The sequence below is a fragment of the Coffea eugenioides genome, chromosome 6, assembly GCF_003713205.1.
Source record: "Coffea eugenioides isolate CCC68of chromosome 6, Ceug_1.0, whole genome shotgun sequence".
In the NCBI taxonomy this organism is placed as follows: Eukaryota; Viridiplantae; Streptophyta; class Magnoliopsida; order Gentianales; family Rubiaceae; genus Coffea; species Coffea eugenioides.
This window is the reverse complement of record NC_040040.1, coordinates 51,274,437-51,291,241: the sequence shown is the minus strand read 5'-3', so window position 1 is coordinate 51,291,241 and position 16,805 is coordinate 51,274,437. Positions and strand designations below refer to the sequence as shown.

At 39.3% G+C, this 16,805-nt stretch overlaps 4 protein-coding genes across 4 annotated transcripts; 1 reads left to right on the top strand and 3 right to left on the bottom strand.

The window, feature by feature from the left end:
- Nucleotides 1–1,208: 1,208 nt before the first annotated feature.
- Nucleotides 1,209–2,399, bottom strand: LOC113774648 (NADPH-dependent aldehyde reductase-like protein, chloroplastic). Its single transcript, XM_027319233.1, has one exon. The coding sequence runs from the start codon at nucleotides 2,309–2,311 to the stop codon at nucleotides 1,535–1,537; it is 777 nt and encodes a 258-aa protein (XP_027175034.1). The 5' UTR covers nucleotides 2,312–2,399; the 3' UTR covers nucleotides 1,209–1,534.
- A 143-nt stretch (nucleotides 2,400–2,542) lies between these two features.
- LOC113775753 (pentatricopeptide repeat-containing protein At4g13650) lies at nucleotides 2,543–7,989 on the bottom strand. Its single transcript, XM_027320753.1, has 3 exons — nucleotides 4,938–7,989; nucleotides 4,069–4,136; nucleotides 2,543–3,556 (listed from the first exon to the last, which is right to left on the bottom strand). Exon 1 carries the CDS (start codon nucleotides 7,963–7,965, stop codon nucleotides 5,056–5,058), a length of 2,910 nt encoding a protein of 969 aa, XP_027176554.1. The 5' UTR covers nucleotides 7,966–7,989; the 3' UTR covers nucleotides 2,543–3,556; nucleotides 4,069–4,136; nucleotides 4,938–5,055.
- Nucleotides 7,990–8,902: 913 nt separating this feature from the next.
- LOC113776089 lies at nucleotides 8,903–11,178 on the top strand. The gene is made up of 2 exons (XM_027321164.1): nucleotides 8,903–9,007; nucleotides 9,682–11,178. Exon 2 carries the CDS (start codon nucleotides 9,689–9,691, stop codon nucleotides 11,036–11,038), a length of 1,350 nt encoding a protein of 449 aa, XP_027176965.1. The 5' UTR covers nucleotides 8,903–9,007; nucleotides 9,682–9,688; the 3' UTR covers nucleotides 11,039–11,178.
- A 942-nt stretch (nucleotides 11,179–12,120) lies between these two features.
- LOC113775392 lies at nucleotides 12,121–16,354 on the bottom strand. Its single transcript, XM_027320244.1, has 4 exons — nucleotides 16,043–16,354; nucleotides 13,700–13,847; nucleotides 12,999–13,069; nucleotides 12,121–12,888 (listed from the first exon to the last, which is right to left on the bottom strand). The coding sequence occupies exons 1-4, from the start codon at nucleotides 16,232–16,234 to the stop codon at nucleotides 12,664–12,666; spliced, it is 636 nt and encodes a 211-aa protein (XP_027176045.1). The 5' UTR covers nucleotides 16,235–16,354; the 3' UTR covers nucleotides 12,121–12,663.
- Nucleotides 16,355–16,805: the final 451 nt, after the last annotated feature.

The window sequence follows — 16,805 nt, the reverse complement described above, 5'->3', positions numbered from 1 at the left end:
CTGATTTCACAAGTTACCAGAAATATTCATACATTCCGTATGACACTTGACATAAAATGATAAAATTTCTAATCGACCATTTTGTTTCAGTTGAACAGCCAGAACCCGACAGCAGGCAGAGCAAACTTTGCTTCATTTGGACTGACAGTTAATTAAAATCAGCATCAAAAGCAAAACCCGTTCCAAACTCATTCATTTCAAATGTCTGTCCACTCCTGGTCCCAATCCCCTTCCCGGTAATCAACCTTCTTTCATTGAGGCATTTTCGTAAAGTTTTTTTTTGCACTTGTCATTCTCTAAGAACTAAGTTATGAAGGAGAGAAGCACTGGCTCATCTAATTCCCAATCATCCTGGCTTGGGTAAATCATCGCAAAGGAAAGAAAAATGTAAAGTAATAAACTGAGCTACGTTTGAAAGATTAAACAAGAGTATGAGTTTCCGAATTCCTAGATATGTCAGCTTCAAAGTGGAAGATAATTAATCTATAGCTACGAGTAGCATGTCTAATTAAATACAAATTCTGGAATTAATTCATGATTCATGAATTTGTGCCCAATAGTTCAAAGTTTCTCTCAGATTATATTGGAACGGGAAAAATATTACTACAGCTAAGGCTGCACAATGACAAAAACACAGCACCTTCTGCAAAATGGTTGACTTTAAGACTCTAAACAAGACACTTAATATGGCTACCTATCAAGCACAAGCTGGCTCGAACAACCAGAACGTACCAGCAATTTGCATTTCAGAAAATAAAGCGAATGCTACAGAAAAATACACATTTTCTCATAGAACTCTATACTACCAGAAATTGAAAGGCATACTCATTCTTACACCAACAGAAGTATGGTGGAGAAGGAAACATGAAAAACAAATAGCATTGCATCATCATAAAAGGAAACAAACGGGAACTCAACATGTACACGTTCATAAACCTTTATAACCAACAAAACAGGAGTAACCTCCAGTGGAGAATGCATTTTGTTGCACTAATAAATTAACTCTAGGTGTTGCCATATCTGTCCGGCTTATTTTGCTCTTTAGCATAAATAAAGTTAATCATACATTTTTATTTGGAGTATGAAATGTAACATAAAAATGCAGATGGCTCAAGTAGCAGCAAGAATCACAAAGTAGCAAGGACTAGCCAAAGTTTTCTTCACTCAGCATACACATTGAAAGCCTTGCATGCTTAAATGGATATGTATAAAAGAAGAATAGATACCTTTTTTTCCTCCCTTTCTGTAGAATACAGCATAACCGTCAAAAGACACAATTGCATTAATCATCATGGCTAACAATCAGTGCGGGTACTAGGAGAAAAAAGATACTACATCGTCGCCAATCTTGCGAGGTTGTAAATTCCAAAGAAAAGAGACTACGCCAAATATACACTCCAGCAGTTGCATTAATGAAAAGGAGACATGAAGTGAGGATTTACTAATGCCGATAGAAGTAGTCCATTTGATTTATTATTGTGCATCGAGGTGGTTCAGAGAAGAGAGATGGTGGATGGGTGAAGAGTGTGAAGACTTAGACGTAGCCACCATTGACGCGAATGATCTGACCATTAACCCACTCCCCAGCATCAGTAGCCAGGAATCCCACCAGCGGAGCCACGTCCTCTGTTTCGCCCAGTCTACCGAGCGGGCTCTCGTCCACAACCCTCTTGACCATCTCTTCTGTCATCCCAGCAAAGAACATGTCCGTGGCGATAGGCCCCGGGGCCACGCAGTTGGCGGTTATACCGGTCCCCTTGAGCTCCTTGGCCAGTATCTTGACCATGGACTCCACGGCGGCTTTGGACCCCACGTAGGCAGCGAAGCCGGGCCTCAAGGCGGCCACCAAGGAGGTGGTTAAGCAGATGATCCTCCCTCCGCCGCCGCGCTTGATCCTGTTGGCAGCCTCCCTGCAGCACAAGAAGGCCCCCCTGGCGTTAACGTTGAAGATGTTGTCGAAGTCTTCCAGGGCGGTGTTGGCCAGGGTTGGGTACTTGGAGTCGAGTACACCAGCGGAATTGACGAGGATATGAACAGGGGAGGAGTTGAAGGCGGACTCGGCGGAGTCGAAGAGGGACTTGACCTGGGCTGGGTCGGAAATATCGGCTCTGACGGTGATGGCGCGGGAAGCAGAAGCAGAATTGATTTGGGAGGCAACGAGGTCGGCTTGAGCTGGGTTGGAGGAGTAGTTGATCACGAGGTTGGCTCCGAGAGAGGCAAGATGGAGGGCTATGGCCCGCCCAATTCCCCTGGAGCCGCCGGTGACGATGGCTACTCGGTCTTTGAGAGGGAGGGGGATGGAATCAGCCATGCTGCCGCCTGATCCTGACTCCTACTAACTGAAAGTTGAAGTAGCGAAAATGGATTGGATGTCTTTGGATTGATATGGGGATTATTTATAGCTACGGACATTGCCTTAGTTATACTGACACATGCCATGCGGGAATTTTTTTTTTTAAACAAACGACATTTCGTGGTTTTTGGGTTTTGGGGGGGGGGGGGGGGGGGGGGGGTGTGGTTGTTGGTTTAAGGGACCGCTGCACATTGATTAGAATCTGACATTTGCATCATAATCCACACAAATGGGGGCTCTCACCATTCTTAGGAATAATCTCACCATTTGCATCATAATCCAGACATTTGCCACCATTCTTACGAATAATCTGGCCAATGACCCACCCCCCAGCACCAGCAGCCAAGAAGCTACAGGGCTTCTTCACCATTCCTACCGGTTACCCTAGAATGGAAGTCCACGCATAAGGAGGCCCCCGGTAGGCAATTATCCTGGATCCTATGAGCTCCTTGACCAGTACCTTCACCATGGACTTTAGGGCTGTCCTCAGAGCCAGCAAATGTCCTAACCTGGGAGCCAATTAAGCTACAGCCCATGGATGGGGATAAGCATATGATGATTCCTCATCTGTGCCTTATCCTGTTGGCAGCCTCCCTGAATCATGAGAAGCCAACCCCTGCATTGACGCTGAACCTGCTTTCAAACTCTTTGATGGTGGTGTTTGCCAATAAGGGAAACTTGGGGATGAAGACGCTGACAAAGTGGATGAAACTATGAAGCAGGGAGCTTGAGCAGAGTGATGTACTTGATGACAAGCTCGGCCCCAAGTGAGCCTAGATTGAGGGCAATGGCCAGCCCTATTTCAAGAGAGCTTCCAGTTTACGATGTCTAACCAGTCTTACAGAGGAAGGATGGTGGCTTGCATGCTTCCTGTCTGATTGGTGGTATTTGTGGTAATATTGGTTTGAACAGTAATCCTAAGGATTCGAGCAGAGAAGAAACTGACAGCTGGTTATATTCTTCCCAAGATTTGGTAGAAATACCAAAAAATAGACTCGGGAAGCTTTTGTCTTCTTGTTTGGCATGTAAATATGTTACTTCCATCCCAGCGCCGATCAATGATATGTAGCACTATTAATCTTGGATCCAATAAACTCATATTGGACGGATATTGATTTATTGAACACCTCCTTCAGTTGATTAATATTGAAATTAATTTGCTCTGCAGAATCAGACAGAGTTCTCATCCCATGTCTACTGCATCTGCCACCAGGAAAATACAAAAGAAATATAAATTTTCCAACCTTACCACATTGATCAGCATATGCCAAAATATAGCACTGTGAAAATTTTATGTTAGATAGGATTTTTGGAGTCCAGATTCTATGACAATTTTCAATTCAATACAGCACTATTAATTATAATACGTGAAGTCGATTAGGATATGCTTGTACTCACAAGGTTTTTTGTCCCCCTTCTTTTGGGGTAATCAATAAGCTAGTGTATTTGATATATTGACCAGTCAGAAAATGGGCTTCTATTGTTCATATGACCTCCAAAATTCAGTGTTTGTTTCTTCAATGCAAGTACAATTATGTGAGATACTGAGGACTACAAAAAAATACCTTGGCTATTTTGTTCCCTTTTAATTACTAAGTCTTGAATTGTACTTGAATCAACAATCGAATAGAGAGGAGAAGATATCAGAACACTGTTTCTCCCCTCCAATTATAAAGCATCTATCTTGCATTATTATCTACAAGTGAGAATCTCACCTAAAAACTTGATTCCAGTTTGGCTTGTCCATATCTCCACGAAAGGACGCATAAAGACCAGGGTCCTCCTGAAAAAGAACAACACCAAATCAACATCAACATTTTCATAATGCCTCAGTACTCAAACAACTTGGCAAGCACCTGATCATGCAGAAACCAAAGTGGATTGAGTTATGAGTGTGACAAGACTTGACCAAGGGCTTTACCTTTGAAAAGAGATACATAAAAGACATCATCACCGTGTAAGAAAGGACAATTGAAACTTAATGCTTGTGGCGTTCATCAGACTACGATTTCGTTAAATTAAAGACACGCAAATAGCACAATTATCATTTAGCCAACTAACCACGAAAAGTAGTTCTTTGTAAGTGCTAAGAAGTTCCAAAACCAAAACCCAACACACACTAGAATTGACTGACACTACTGGTATTCCAAGAGAAAGCTGTAAAACTAGATAATGCAAATTTGCCATGATCAAAAAGAGATAGGTTTAGGTAAAATAAAGGCCTAAAATAAATGCTGTTAAACTTTATCTGTATAATGGCTAAGCAGTACAAGTCTTAAAACAGTTTCAATCTGAAAAGCAAAAATAGAGATGGTTGAGGGCAGAAAGAAAATGGAGCCCCCTCTGCTGTCTCCTAATTCTACATGAAAGGGACAATGCAGTAGTGTACGGTCTCAAGCATACTTCAATATGCCACAATGTGACAAACAGAAGTGGTTGTTCTTCTGTGCAGTGCAACCCATTCAAGTCAATATAGAAAAAACACCAAACTGAATGCAAGGTTGACAGGGTGTTAGTACTTGTACCATTATCAATCAGACAGCAAACTGCAACGAGATAAACCAGGAAAAGTGAAAGAACTAACCTAGTTAATTACAAGAAAAAGGTTTTGGGAGCAAAAATTTCCCAATCTCCTACTTTTGGTTCTTGAGCTGGAAGCATGATGATCTCCACTTGTGTTCACAACTTTCTAATATATCAAGCTACCAGTAATCTTTGCATGAACAAAAACCATCCTTAAAATGATGGAACCGGTATGTATCCCTTACAACAATAGTCCGATTTTCTACCTTTGAAACATACTTAATCCAATTATGGCAATCATTACAGACCCGAAGGTTTTTCATCACTCGTAATGGAATTGAATCAGACAAGCTCAGCAGTCCAAAGGCAATAGCCAACTTTTCGCTGTGGATCAATGCAGTTGGGTCTTTTTGACCAAGCTCCAAGTCATTCCAAATGCTATATCGGTCCTGTATGTAACCCATTGCAGCAACCCTAACATTTAAATCCTCAAGAAATGCGTAGATCTGATCTGCAAGAGGATGGAGCTGATCACCGACGAAAAAGGCATGGAACGAGTTTTTAACTTCAATCCAGCTACGACCAGGCTCTTTCTTTACACCTCTGTCTTTCATCAGCTTCCTTGCATGATTGCGATAAACCCATTTCCCGGAAACCGCATACATATTGGATAGAAGAACATAGGTAGCAGAGTCATTTGGCTCTAATCTCAAAAGATGTTTAGCCGCCAATTCTCCAATTTCCATGTTCTTGTGAACTGTGCAAGCACTTAAGAGTGTTCTCCAGACCATTGCATCTGGTTCAATTGGCATAGTCTCCACAAATTCTATTGCACGGGACAAATGACCTGCCCGTCCTAAAATATCTACAATACAAGCATAATGTTCTGATTTTGGCACCACATCATGTTTTTCTCTCATGGACTTGAAATAGCTGAGCCCCTCATCCACCAAACCCACATGGCTACAGGCTGATAAAACTCCGATAAAAGTAACGTTATTTGGCCTCACATCCAGTTGTTTCATTTCCTCAAACTGTTCAATTGCTTCGGCGGCACATCCATGTTGAGAATAGGCCGTGATCATGGCATTCCAGGAAACTTCATTTTTCTGAGGCATTTCAAGAAACTCTCTTTTGGCATCATCAAGGCTCCCGGTCTTCGCATATAATGTGATCAACACATTTGAAGCTTCTATCTCAGCAATATACCCAGTTTTTATGATTTTAGCATGAATCTGCTTCCCTTGTTTTAAGTTTGTTGTATTAGCAGCTGCACTGACCACAGACCCATAAGTGAACATATTGGATTCTACTCCAGCTAGATTCATCTTAGAGAACGTGTATAGAGCTTCCTCCCAGTGCCTGCTTTGTGAAAAGCCTGATATCAATGCATTCCATGAGATGTTATCCTTATTTTTATTTTTGTCAAATGCCAAGTACGCATCCTGTACTTTGCCGCATCTAGCATAAAGGCTTATTAGTGCATTGCTAATTGACGGGTCCAAGGAATAGCCAGAGGTGATTGATTGTGCATGAATTTGTCGTCCTTGATTGATTGCTTGAAGTCCAGCACATGCACTAAGAGCACTTGCAAATCCTATATTATCTGATTGAATGCCCAAGTCTTGCATTTCTATGAAAAGTTTGAGGGCTTCCAAGAAAAGATCATGCTGAGTGTATCCAGCAATCATTGCTGTCCAAGAGACAATATCTTCCTCTGTGAGACGCCTGAGAATTTTCAGCCCAGTATCCAGATTTCCATGTTTTGTATACATATCAATAAGCACACTGCAGACATAAGCATTTTGGTAAAGTCCAGTTTTGATGACTTGACTGTGAATTTGCTCCCCTAAGTCAAGAGCTCCTACCAGAGTACAGGTTCTCAAGATACTTGGGTAGGTATATTGATTAGGCTGCAGGCCTCGACTCTGCATCTGTTCAAAAATCCTAACGGACTCGTTCAGATCACCTCTGAGACCATAAGCCACTAGCATCACATTCCAGAGAACCACATTATCTTTCTGTGTTGTGAGGAAGAATCTATGAGCTGATTCAACATCAGAACATTTGACATAAAGGTCAAGCAGAGAACCTTCAATGATGATATCTGAACACATTCCAGCCTTAAGCGCATAAGAGTGCAGTTGTCTTCCCTTCAGAAGAGCTCCCATTGATGCGCAAGCGCTCAAAAGGCTTGAAATTGTAACACAGTCAGGCTTCAAGGAGTCAATCTGCATTTTCTTGAATAACTCAACTGACCTCTCATTATTTCCTTGTTGAACAAGTCCTGATATAAGTGAATTATACGAGACCCTATCCATCTGCTGCATTTTGCTGAAAATTTGTTCAGCAGACATCGGGTGACCGAAGCGAGAATATAAGGTGACGAGAGCATTACACACATAAACCTCTGATGCAAATCCCCACTTATAGACAAGAGCATGAAGCTGCAATCCCAGGTCATAAAACTCTATCTTGGAGCATGCACTTATAACACATGAGAAAATATATGGAGTAGGGTTGATTCCTGATATGCGCATCTCATTATAGAGGATGATACTGTCTTCTTCACGCCCATTGTTAGAGAAACCAGATATCATGGCAACCCAAGATACACTGTCCCTTAAGAACATATTCTGGAAGATTTGCTTAGCAGAATTGATGAACCCATTCTTCGAGTACAAGTCAATAAGAGGGTTACAAACGACTGTAGCTGCACCAAAACCGTATTGGATGACCTTAGCATGTATGTGTTCAACGTATTGAAAAGTGACTTTGCCAGCACCGCAGGCCCTCAAAACACTAGCCAATGTCCATTCATCCGGCATAACATTATCTGCAACCAAACGCGAAAGGAGTCTAAAAACTTGATTGTTCAATTTTTTCCCAAGAAAACCAGCTATCAATGTATTCCAAGAGGACAGGTTTTTAGAGGGAAAATCATCAAACGTCTGCAAAGCAGAAACTAGATCTCCACAAGCAACATAAACATCAAGGAGCCAACACTGGAAGTCCTGGTCTTGACCGAAACCCAACTTAAAGATCTTGCCTTGAAGCTTTCTGGTATGGATTAAGGACCCAATGTTCATACTATAACATTCATTTACAAGCTCTATATAGGTCTTAGAATAAACGGCAGGAAGATCAACTGAGTCCGCAGCATTTCCTTTTTCAACAGATAAATCATCCAAAGCTCGTGCAGCCGCAATATTACTAAAAGCAGCAAACTTTAACCGAATAGAGTTCTTCCTACAAGAGCTCTGTAAAATTTGACTAGTAAGTGGACTAAGATCTTGCCAAAGAACAGCAATAAAGTAGCATATTGCATATAAAAAGTTTTTTTTTTTTAAAAAAAAAAAAAGATAAAAGGAGTGAATGAAGAAAAATGGAATAGTTGGGAGTAGCTTATCGACCTTTGGGAAGTGATGACGAAGAAGCAGAGAATAGGGGCACAGCCCACCAAACTTTATTAGGTTTGAAATCATATGACTCCTTACTAATGATAATTGTAGATGGTGTTTGGCGAGGAGGAAAATAGAGAGAAATTGGGGAGGGTGGGGTGGGAGCAGAGAGACTTTGTTTGAAGTAGAAGGGGGCCGCTATTGTTGCTGCTATGGAGTTGCGGTTGTTTGGGTGGAATCAGCGAGAGAGAGAGAGAGAGAGAGAGAGAGAGAGAGAGACAAAAGCAGGGGAAGGGGGCAACCTTGCAGCCTTGGACGGCGGTGAGTGGTTGTTGGGAGGCTGCTGCCGCCACTGCTGTGAGTGGTCGGTAAGCCCCTTGTGGCTAATTTGACGGGCCAAAAAGCGTCTGCTGACAGGTTGCCGTGCTGAGTTAGCACGGCAGCGACAGAGATTTTTAAATTTTAAATGGCGTCGTAGCAGATTTTTGATAGCAGCCGTTGATCAATGGCTAGATCGACGGCTAGTAGCTTCTCATGTATTGTAAACCCCGCTGAAAACCCTCAACTCTCTGATTTCTACCACATTTCTCTCATCTCTCCCTCTCTCTCAATTCTCATTCTCTCTCGTTCGCACAAAGGAAAGGAAAATAGGAGCAGACCTCCGCCGCCGTGTTTCCAAGTCCTGACAACCACAAGGCAGATGATCTTTTAAAGCACAGCTCAAGAAGAAGTAAGGGGAACACTTTTTTATTCTTTTAATCAATTATTGTTTGTGTATACTTTATTTTGCTGTATTATATATTTTTGTCTTATTTATTTCTTGTGAAACTGGTTTTAGACAAAGAATTTAATTGTATATTGTGTTACATTAAAGTTTATAATATATTGTTTTATGTTATGTTGTTTAGGTAGTCCGAGCATGTAAATTAATAGTAAGTTTAAATTAATGGTTCATAAAAATAAAATGATTTAGAATTAATATGTAATTTAATTTATGACATTGAAGAACAAATTAATATAGTATTAACATTTTGTTCGTAATTTCATAATATTAAGTTTTGTTAATTGGCCATGTGATTAAACAGATTAGTTAGTTACTAATTTAATGGGTTAAACATAGGATTAAGAATAAATTAATTTAGGTATCATTGATGTAGTTTTGACCTGTAATCAATGTAATTAATTAGGTGTAATTAATAATTTAAATAAGTGTAATCAATGTAGTTAATCATTTAAATAGGTGAAAAAAAATAATTTAGATAAGTGTAATTAATCGTAGCTAATAATTTAAATACGTGTAATTAATGTAGTTACTCATTTTAAGTAGGTGTGATTAATCGTAGTCTTAGCATGTTAGTTTTTGTCGATGGTGAGATGTATTAAACTAATGTTGTGCTATATTAGGGAGAACATGTCGAGCAATAATTCCTTGGTGATTCATCTTTATTGGGGAGGAAAAATTGTATATGTTGGAGGATCAATGTTATATGATCCGCCTATGCCGAAAAAAGTTATGTTCCTCAGAGAAAGAGTAGGTTTTGATGAACTGGTGGACAGAGCGTACAACATTATGAATCTAGACCGGAATAAGTATAAGATTAGTTTGATATTTCGGATTTGCCTGCATTATGGGGTGTTTGGTGCAATGCCTTTGATGGATGATAATGGAGTCGACGGAATGTACTTTTTGAAAGCTAATAGTGGACATGCCACCGAGATCTACATAGAGGTGGAGGAGCTCTTAAGCTTGGGACGATATGATACTCAAACTTTGCAAATTGCAAATCCACATATTGATGGAGGCACTAGTCTATGTGGAAAGGAGCCAATGAATATAGGCGGGACAACTAGCTTATTTAAAAGTCAGTTGATCCAGTTGGATTCTGGAGATGCCCAACCGACTCGGAGAGGATGCAGAAGGGGTACTGGGCGGCAACATATTGAGATGGATCGTCCAAGCGGTAGTCGGCAGGCAAAACGCATGTCAATAGTTGAGCCTCGTGATTTGGAGACTAATGCAGCTACAGTGTTCGAGCCCACGACAAATACTGATGTTGAATTGGTAGATGTGGACGTGGATTCCGAACCAGAACCAGACACCGATGATTCTGTTGATGATGACCACAACTATGATGCATCTGAGCAGAGAAGTAAGTTAGGCGAAGGTGGTATCACCCTCATACACGTTGAGCCTAGTGCACCATGTACCATTGATGTAACACCACAATTGCGGTATGAAGCCGGTGTTGATGCTACGTTACGATTTGATCCTCTAGATGTGAGAGGTGTCGAGAAGCTCAAATTTTGGAATGAGCACACGAAAGAGCTACAATTGGGGTACCTATTTCACACCAAAGAACATGTAAAGCGGGCAGTAAAGTTGTGGTCTATAAAGAAAAATAGAGAGTATAAAGTCCGAGAGAGCACTCCAACAACATGGTATGTCCGATGCAAGGCTCGCAACTCCACACCTTCGTGTAACTGGCAGTTGAGAGCAACCTTACGTAGTTCCCATAAGCTGTGGATGATTGTTACTCTTGCAGATGAACATACATGTGTCTGTGTGTGCAACAATAGTGACCACCGACACTTGAGTGAGGATATAATTGCCGAGTACATTATCCCCCACATCATCAAAGATCCATTTTTCAAAGTTAAGAAAATCCAAACAATGGTGAAAAAGGAGCTTCACTGCAATGTGTCGTACAAGAAAGCTTGGTCTGCTCGGCGCAAGGCTATTAATATTATAAACGGTGATTGACCATCATCCATGTCGTAGCTGCCAATGTACGTGCAGGAGTTCCAATGATTCAACACAAGCATGTCAAAGGGCGGGGGCTAAGAGATTTTGTTGCTCAACAACACTTTGCGATAAAAGGCAAAAGACACTTGCATCCTTAGATTGCCATTTCTTGTACATTTTTTACACTAATTACTTTCAATTATACTCTTTAATTATTTGAAATTTAATTTATTTTTCTTTTTTTATTAAACGTAAATGTTTTAAAGTGGAATAACATTCCCTATTTATTTAAATAAAAAAGTATAAATAATTAGATGAATAATTAAAATTAGATAATTTACATAATTTAAGGTTATCCAAAAAAATTAAAAGAAAAACTCGCACTCTATCTAAAACTAAGAGATTTTACTACAAAAGACTTACAAACTATGGGAGAACCCCTCATTTTTTTTTTAAAAAAAAATTGCATTTTATGGGCTCTTAATTTATATTACAAAAAACTATTTCAACATTGCAGACATTAAAAATTAAAAAATTTCAAATTCTTCAGAGACGTGGCGAGCTCTCATTCTTTAAAAAAAAAAAAAAAATACTATTGTTGCTGTGCTGAGCTATTTTCGATTAAAAAAAATCATTTGGATCATCGTGTTTTATAAGCACGACAGACATATAATAGGATCTTGCCTTTTTGTTTTTCACCCATATTCTAAGAAATTAGCAGCCCCTTGTGGAATTAGCCGCTCTTTTACTTTGTTTATTTCTTAGAATGTCAAAAATTTGGATGCCAATAGTCGCAATCACTTTCTCGTATAGAAAATATCAGTTTATTTTTAATTTTCACCTTTCACAATACTTAATATGTAATGTGAGAATCTTCGTTTTTTTTTTGGGCAAGCAATTTATTTCATATGAATTTTGATTAACAGCTTAGAAACTATTTAATAGAAGAAAATTTATCATCTCGACTCTCGAGACCCTTTGCTTGTTATGTGAATTATAGGTGCTTGTTACCTAATTTTGATGTCTTAAATTTTGCAGCTGAGATTTCGAGACCTTTTATCTGTAGAATTTCAACTGCATTGATCAGTAACAACATACAATCAACAAGACAAGCGAGTGGCTAAATCCACACTTTTAAACAACATTTAATACATTTCCTTCTGTCATGCAATTCCGAATAATTGCTTTCAAACAATTACAAACAATTTGCCTTGCACTACCAGAAAATTATTGGCAAATACTGCAGAGTTCCTGTCTCTGCATGGAATAAGCTACCAGGAAGAGCAGTAAGCAAGTACGACGTGCCATTGCCACCACTTTTATGTCAAATTAGACCATTTGGTGGATTACTGGTATTTCCTCAAGATCACTTGCAAATCTTTTGCAATCTCCATCACAAAGAGGGTCGAGATGGCTTCGCTTGGAAAAGTGGATAGGAGACAAGAATGCTCCAACATATCTGTTTTTAGTTGCATCCGTTCTGGGAATCCCGTGACAAACAACAGATCAAACTGATCATGGTACAAATCGCACGGAACTCTAAAGCGCTATAAAACATCTGGATCACATCACTTAGAAGCACTTGATGATCATCACATCAAGCACGAGCTTAGAACAGACAATTATTGTTTGCTACACACTAGTTAGCATCCCTGAAACCCCATGTGCCTGTTTTTTGCCATAGAAGGTAGCCATCTCTCCCCCCTAACCTTTTTCAAACCTGTCACTCGTTCTTCCTCTCTTTTAGCAGCTGCCTTAGCCGCTGCTTCTCTAGCTTCCAATTTTGCCAATGCTTTCTGGCCTGCATCTCTTGCTGCAGCTAAAATATCTATCCCATCAACAGCAACAGACTGGAGTTGCCGTTTAAACTGCAAACAAGCCCAAAGGATATAAGGCCAGTAAGTTCTGAAAAAGCATACACTTATACACACCTTTTTTTGGGTTTTTTGGTGGGGGAGGGGGGTGTTTCTAAGCATACCTTCTTTGACTTCTCGTCAATCTCTTCTCCAGGAAGTATTCTTGGTTTCTTATTTGGTGGTTGAACTTCATCTGCAAATGGTAAATGTTGCTTTTATATCCCTAGGCAATGCAGAAGAGAACGCATGAGAAGTAGACACCAAAAAATGGTTCAACAATTGTCCAAGTTCAGATCCCGCAAAGTACAAGATTTAGAAGGTGCACTTCTGCTGAAAATACTTCCCCTCACAACAAATTCCTTGATTAAGTCCCATCTCAACCATCCACAATAGATGAAACCAAATGCAAATTGGACCTGTTTCCTACTGGTGATTCTATATGTCCAGATGTTTGCTGCATAGATGTTTCAGCAACCAAAAGATTTGCTCCATCAAGATATCTTAGAGATATACATGGAAATTTTCATTCCAGGATGAATTTATTTCTCTGGTACCAAGTAATTGACCTAACTGCCTGAAGCAACTTCCACAAACAAACAATCTTATAAAAAATGCAAGATTAGCACATCAACTGATCAGTCTAACCATTACTTACAAATATAAGTGGCACAGAAAACGTAAACGCAAAACCATTACGGAGCACCAAACAAGTGGCTGGGTTGCAGCAGTAGCAATTTCACTTGGACAGAAAAAGTAAATCAAATTGCAATGTGTCGATCTGAAAGAATTCTGAAAATCAAGATGTTTGATAAAGTTCACTCACCAACGTGATCAAACACAATTCCAGTGGGAGCATGCTTAAATAGCTGAATTCCACCACCACTATTTGCTGCATCCTCATCTGGAAAAAGATCTGTGCTACTCACTACTTCTATGGTCTTCTCCATAATATCGTTCAAAATTTTCTGGGCCTGTCATGTAATGAAATTTGATTAGAGAAATAAAAAATATATGGCAGCAACAAAAAAGAAAAGGTCAATTTCAATATCACGAACAATAATGGTCATATGCAGCTCAAGCTACTGTGGTAAAGATATCATTGCTCATTGTTTCTCCAACATCAAGAACACATCTCAAATTTCAAAAAAACTATGGAGTAAATGATTCTAGCCTGTAGGACAAAATTAAAGGGGAGATCTTGCCTACTAGTTATAGTGGGAGAATGGGAGGATACCACAGTGGCGACCAGTACCTGTGAATGGTAAGTTGGGAGAAAAGAGAAAAAGAAGGTGATTTAGGGGGAGAAGAACAAACAACTACCAGAGAAAAAATCAATTCTTATTCATCAATCTGTCTGCCTAGAATCACGTAGAAACACAAGTATTCGCAAGCTATAAACAGTACAAAAGCTCCTATTTCCAATTCTAAAGAGGAAAGCACACTAATTATTAAACTTTAATATAACAATGACTCGAATTAGTTAACAAAAATAATAAGGAACTAAATTTATTCAGTGACGTATTTGCCAGATACTAGCTGCGAACAAGTAGAAGGCCACAAAAATCCTTAAGACCCAAAATTTTAGAAAGTACTAAATCTCAGAATATATAATTATGATGAACTTAAACAAAGACACTCAATTGACACTCAATTGATGTATTCTTGAACTTAAACAAAGACACTCAATTGATGTATTCTTGCTCTGCTTATCTTCACATGATGATTAATTTAAGGTTGAGGAAATCATAAACATCTTAAATTTCAGATTTACTTGAGCTCTTGGTTGACTGCATAAATAAACTTATCAATTGCTACTGAAAGGCAGAAAAGAAAGAAGAAGTGGATTTAGTCAAAATCCATTTCCATATACAGTATCTACTCAGAGAAAAGCCACGACAAGAGAGCATTATTCACTCATTAAGGGTAATACTCATAAGTTCAACTTTCTTTGCCATTCTATATAGATGAACAACCTTTAGGTCCAAAATTTATAATATAATTGAGCTAAACCTTAATCTTGACAAATAAGTTCCATGCTTCTACTTTTAAAGTTATAAATTTTCCATCCTAGGGCGTAGCCAAATGTTTAAGCTACTACTAATCCCCTCATTTGGTCAGCAAACATGAAAACTAGAAATGCATACATGATGGAGAAAGAAAAAATTGGATTAACGAGGCAATACCGGTGAATAGAAGGGAATTTTTAACATGACATCCATTCTGAAAAATGAAAAATGATGGATACATCCCTTCTGGAAAACGATAAATGATGGATAAGACATAGATTTGCGAGTGCAATATGACTGAAACCGGGCTTGCACAATCACATCTACCAAACAAAAATTTTCATCAAAACATCAGGAACGGAAGTGATCTTTTATATCTAAAATCCTAATTCTGAAATGAAGACGTCTAACAGTCAAATTGTCTTTAGTATAGACGGTTGACAATATTATGCTTTGATTACTTACTGTAACCATTAGGCATGTATTAAGTAATAATGTTGGAAAAATGACGGGAAAGAAGTATCAGAATAAAGAACTAAAAGAACCAAACTTTAAGCATGCAAGTTACGTCAGGAGAATTTTTTTTAGATGTAAGCAAGCAAAGGCATCCTCTTTTTGAATTTAGCCGTTTTAAAAGGACCCAAGCGTTCAAGGACAATCCCTAAGTTTTGTGCTTTTCACAAAATGCATAAGCAGCAGCAATCAATGTCTCACATATGTTTGAAACAATAGTGGGGGGGAGGGGGGGGGGGGGGCGAGAAAAAAGGAAGAACCATATTTCCCAGAATGGTATAGTTTCACGTAGTTTCCAGTGGAAACCTCAAAATCAAAGCTAAAAACTACGTAAAACCAACGTTTCAATGCTCAAGTCCTCAACAGGCACAGATAACTCAAGCTGAAGCTAAGAAACACCAGTAGCAGAAAGTTTCCTTGGCATAGTGAAACATAAGTTGGACATTCAACTTCACTTTTCCCTGAATTAGAAATTAAAAAAGCAGTAATACCCTACCCCATTAAGCAATCACACAATAAACCAACCAAAAGTATCTGAATTTTGATAAATTTCAAAGGTAAAACAAAGGAAATACTATCTGGTAAAGAGAAGAACAACCAGAAAAAGTATAAAAGTATAAAAACTTGAAGAGAATAGTAAGTACTACCTTGAGTTGATAATGTTTGAGGTTGTGGGATTTAGGGTTGTCAACTTCTTGATGATGAGGAGTAGAGGAACTGAGTGGAGCAGGAGCAGGAGCAGGGGCAGGAGCAGTGGCGGCAGCAACAGAAACCGAATGAATGGCGGCCTTCCACTCGGCATCTCCATCTTCCTCTCCGCTACTACTACTGCTGCTCATCCCTGCTGTTGTGTGGCTATAGCCGTACTTCTTCTTCTTCTTCTGCCCCAATAAAAAGTTCCCCTTGCTGGGCCAAATGCGGATGGGTCATGGGAAAAAGTTTAGAGGGGCACTTGTAATTATATTAACTTCGAGGGAAAGGTTTTCTTTTTTCGCTTTTATTTTTTTGAGTGAATGGTCCAAAAGGTCACTAAACTATTAAAAATGGCACCCTTTGGTCACCAAACTTTTTTTGTGACCCAAAAGGTCACTAAACTCACAAAAACACGCCAGCGGAGTCATTTAACCGATTTTCAACGGTTTCTCATCCGGTGGCATGGACAATGTGTAGTGGAGGAATATAATAAAGGGGCAAAAATGTCCGAAAGGTTATTGGAACAAGTGAAGCCCAAAATTTTTCGTTTCCAAAGTTGACCAACCTCCACCCATAGATTGACTTCATCTCCAGCAGTAAAAGTAGTGACTGCGACCACCTCTAGAGCAAATCAAAATAGGAAATAACGAGATTTACAGCCTAATTAGTTCATTGATTCCTTTTTTTCATCTCACACAAATCTTCGTTCAGTCAGAG

Coding starts and splice junctions, on each gene's coding strand:
- LOC113774648 (XM_027319233.1), bottom strand. CDS start 2,311: ATGGCTGATTCCATCCCCCTCCCTCTCAAAGACCGAGTAGCCATCGTC.
- LOC113775753 (XM_027320753.1), bottom strand. CDS start 7,965: ATGAACATTGGGTCCTTAATCCATACCAGAAAGCTTCAAGGCAAGATC.
- LOC113776089 (XM_027321164.1), top strand. CDS start 9,689: ATGTCGAGCAATAATTCCTTGGTGATTCATCTTTATTGGGGAGGAAAA.
- LOC113775392 (XM_027320244.1), bottom strand. CDS start 16,234: ATGAGCAGCAGTAGTAGTAGCGGAGAGGAAGATGGAGATGCCGAGTGG. Junction 13,848..16,042: donor TCAAACATTATCAACTCAAG/GTAGTACTTACT, acceptor ATTACATGACAG/GCCCAGAAAATTTTGAACGA. Junction 12,889..12,998: donor TTGACGAGAAGTCAAAGAAG/GTATGCTTAGAA, acceptor GCTTGTTTGCAG/TTTAAACGGCAACTCCAGTC.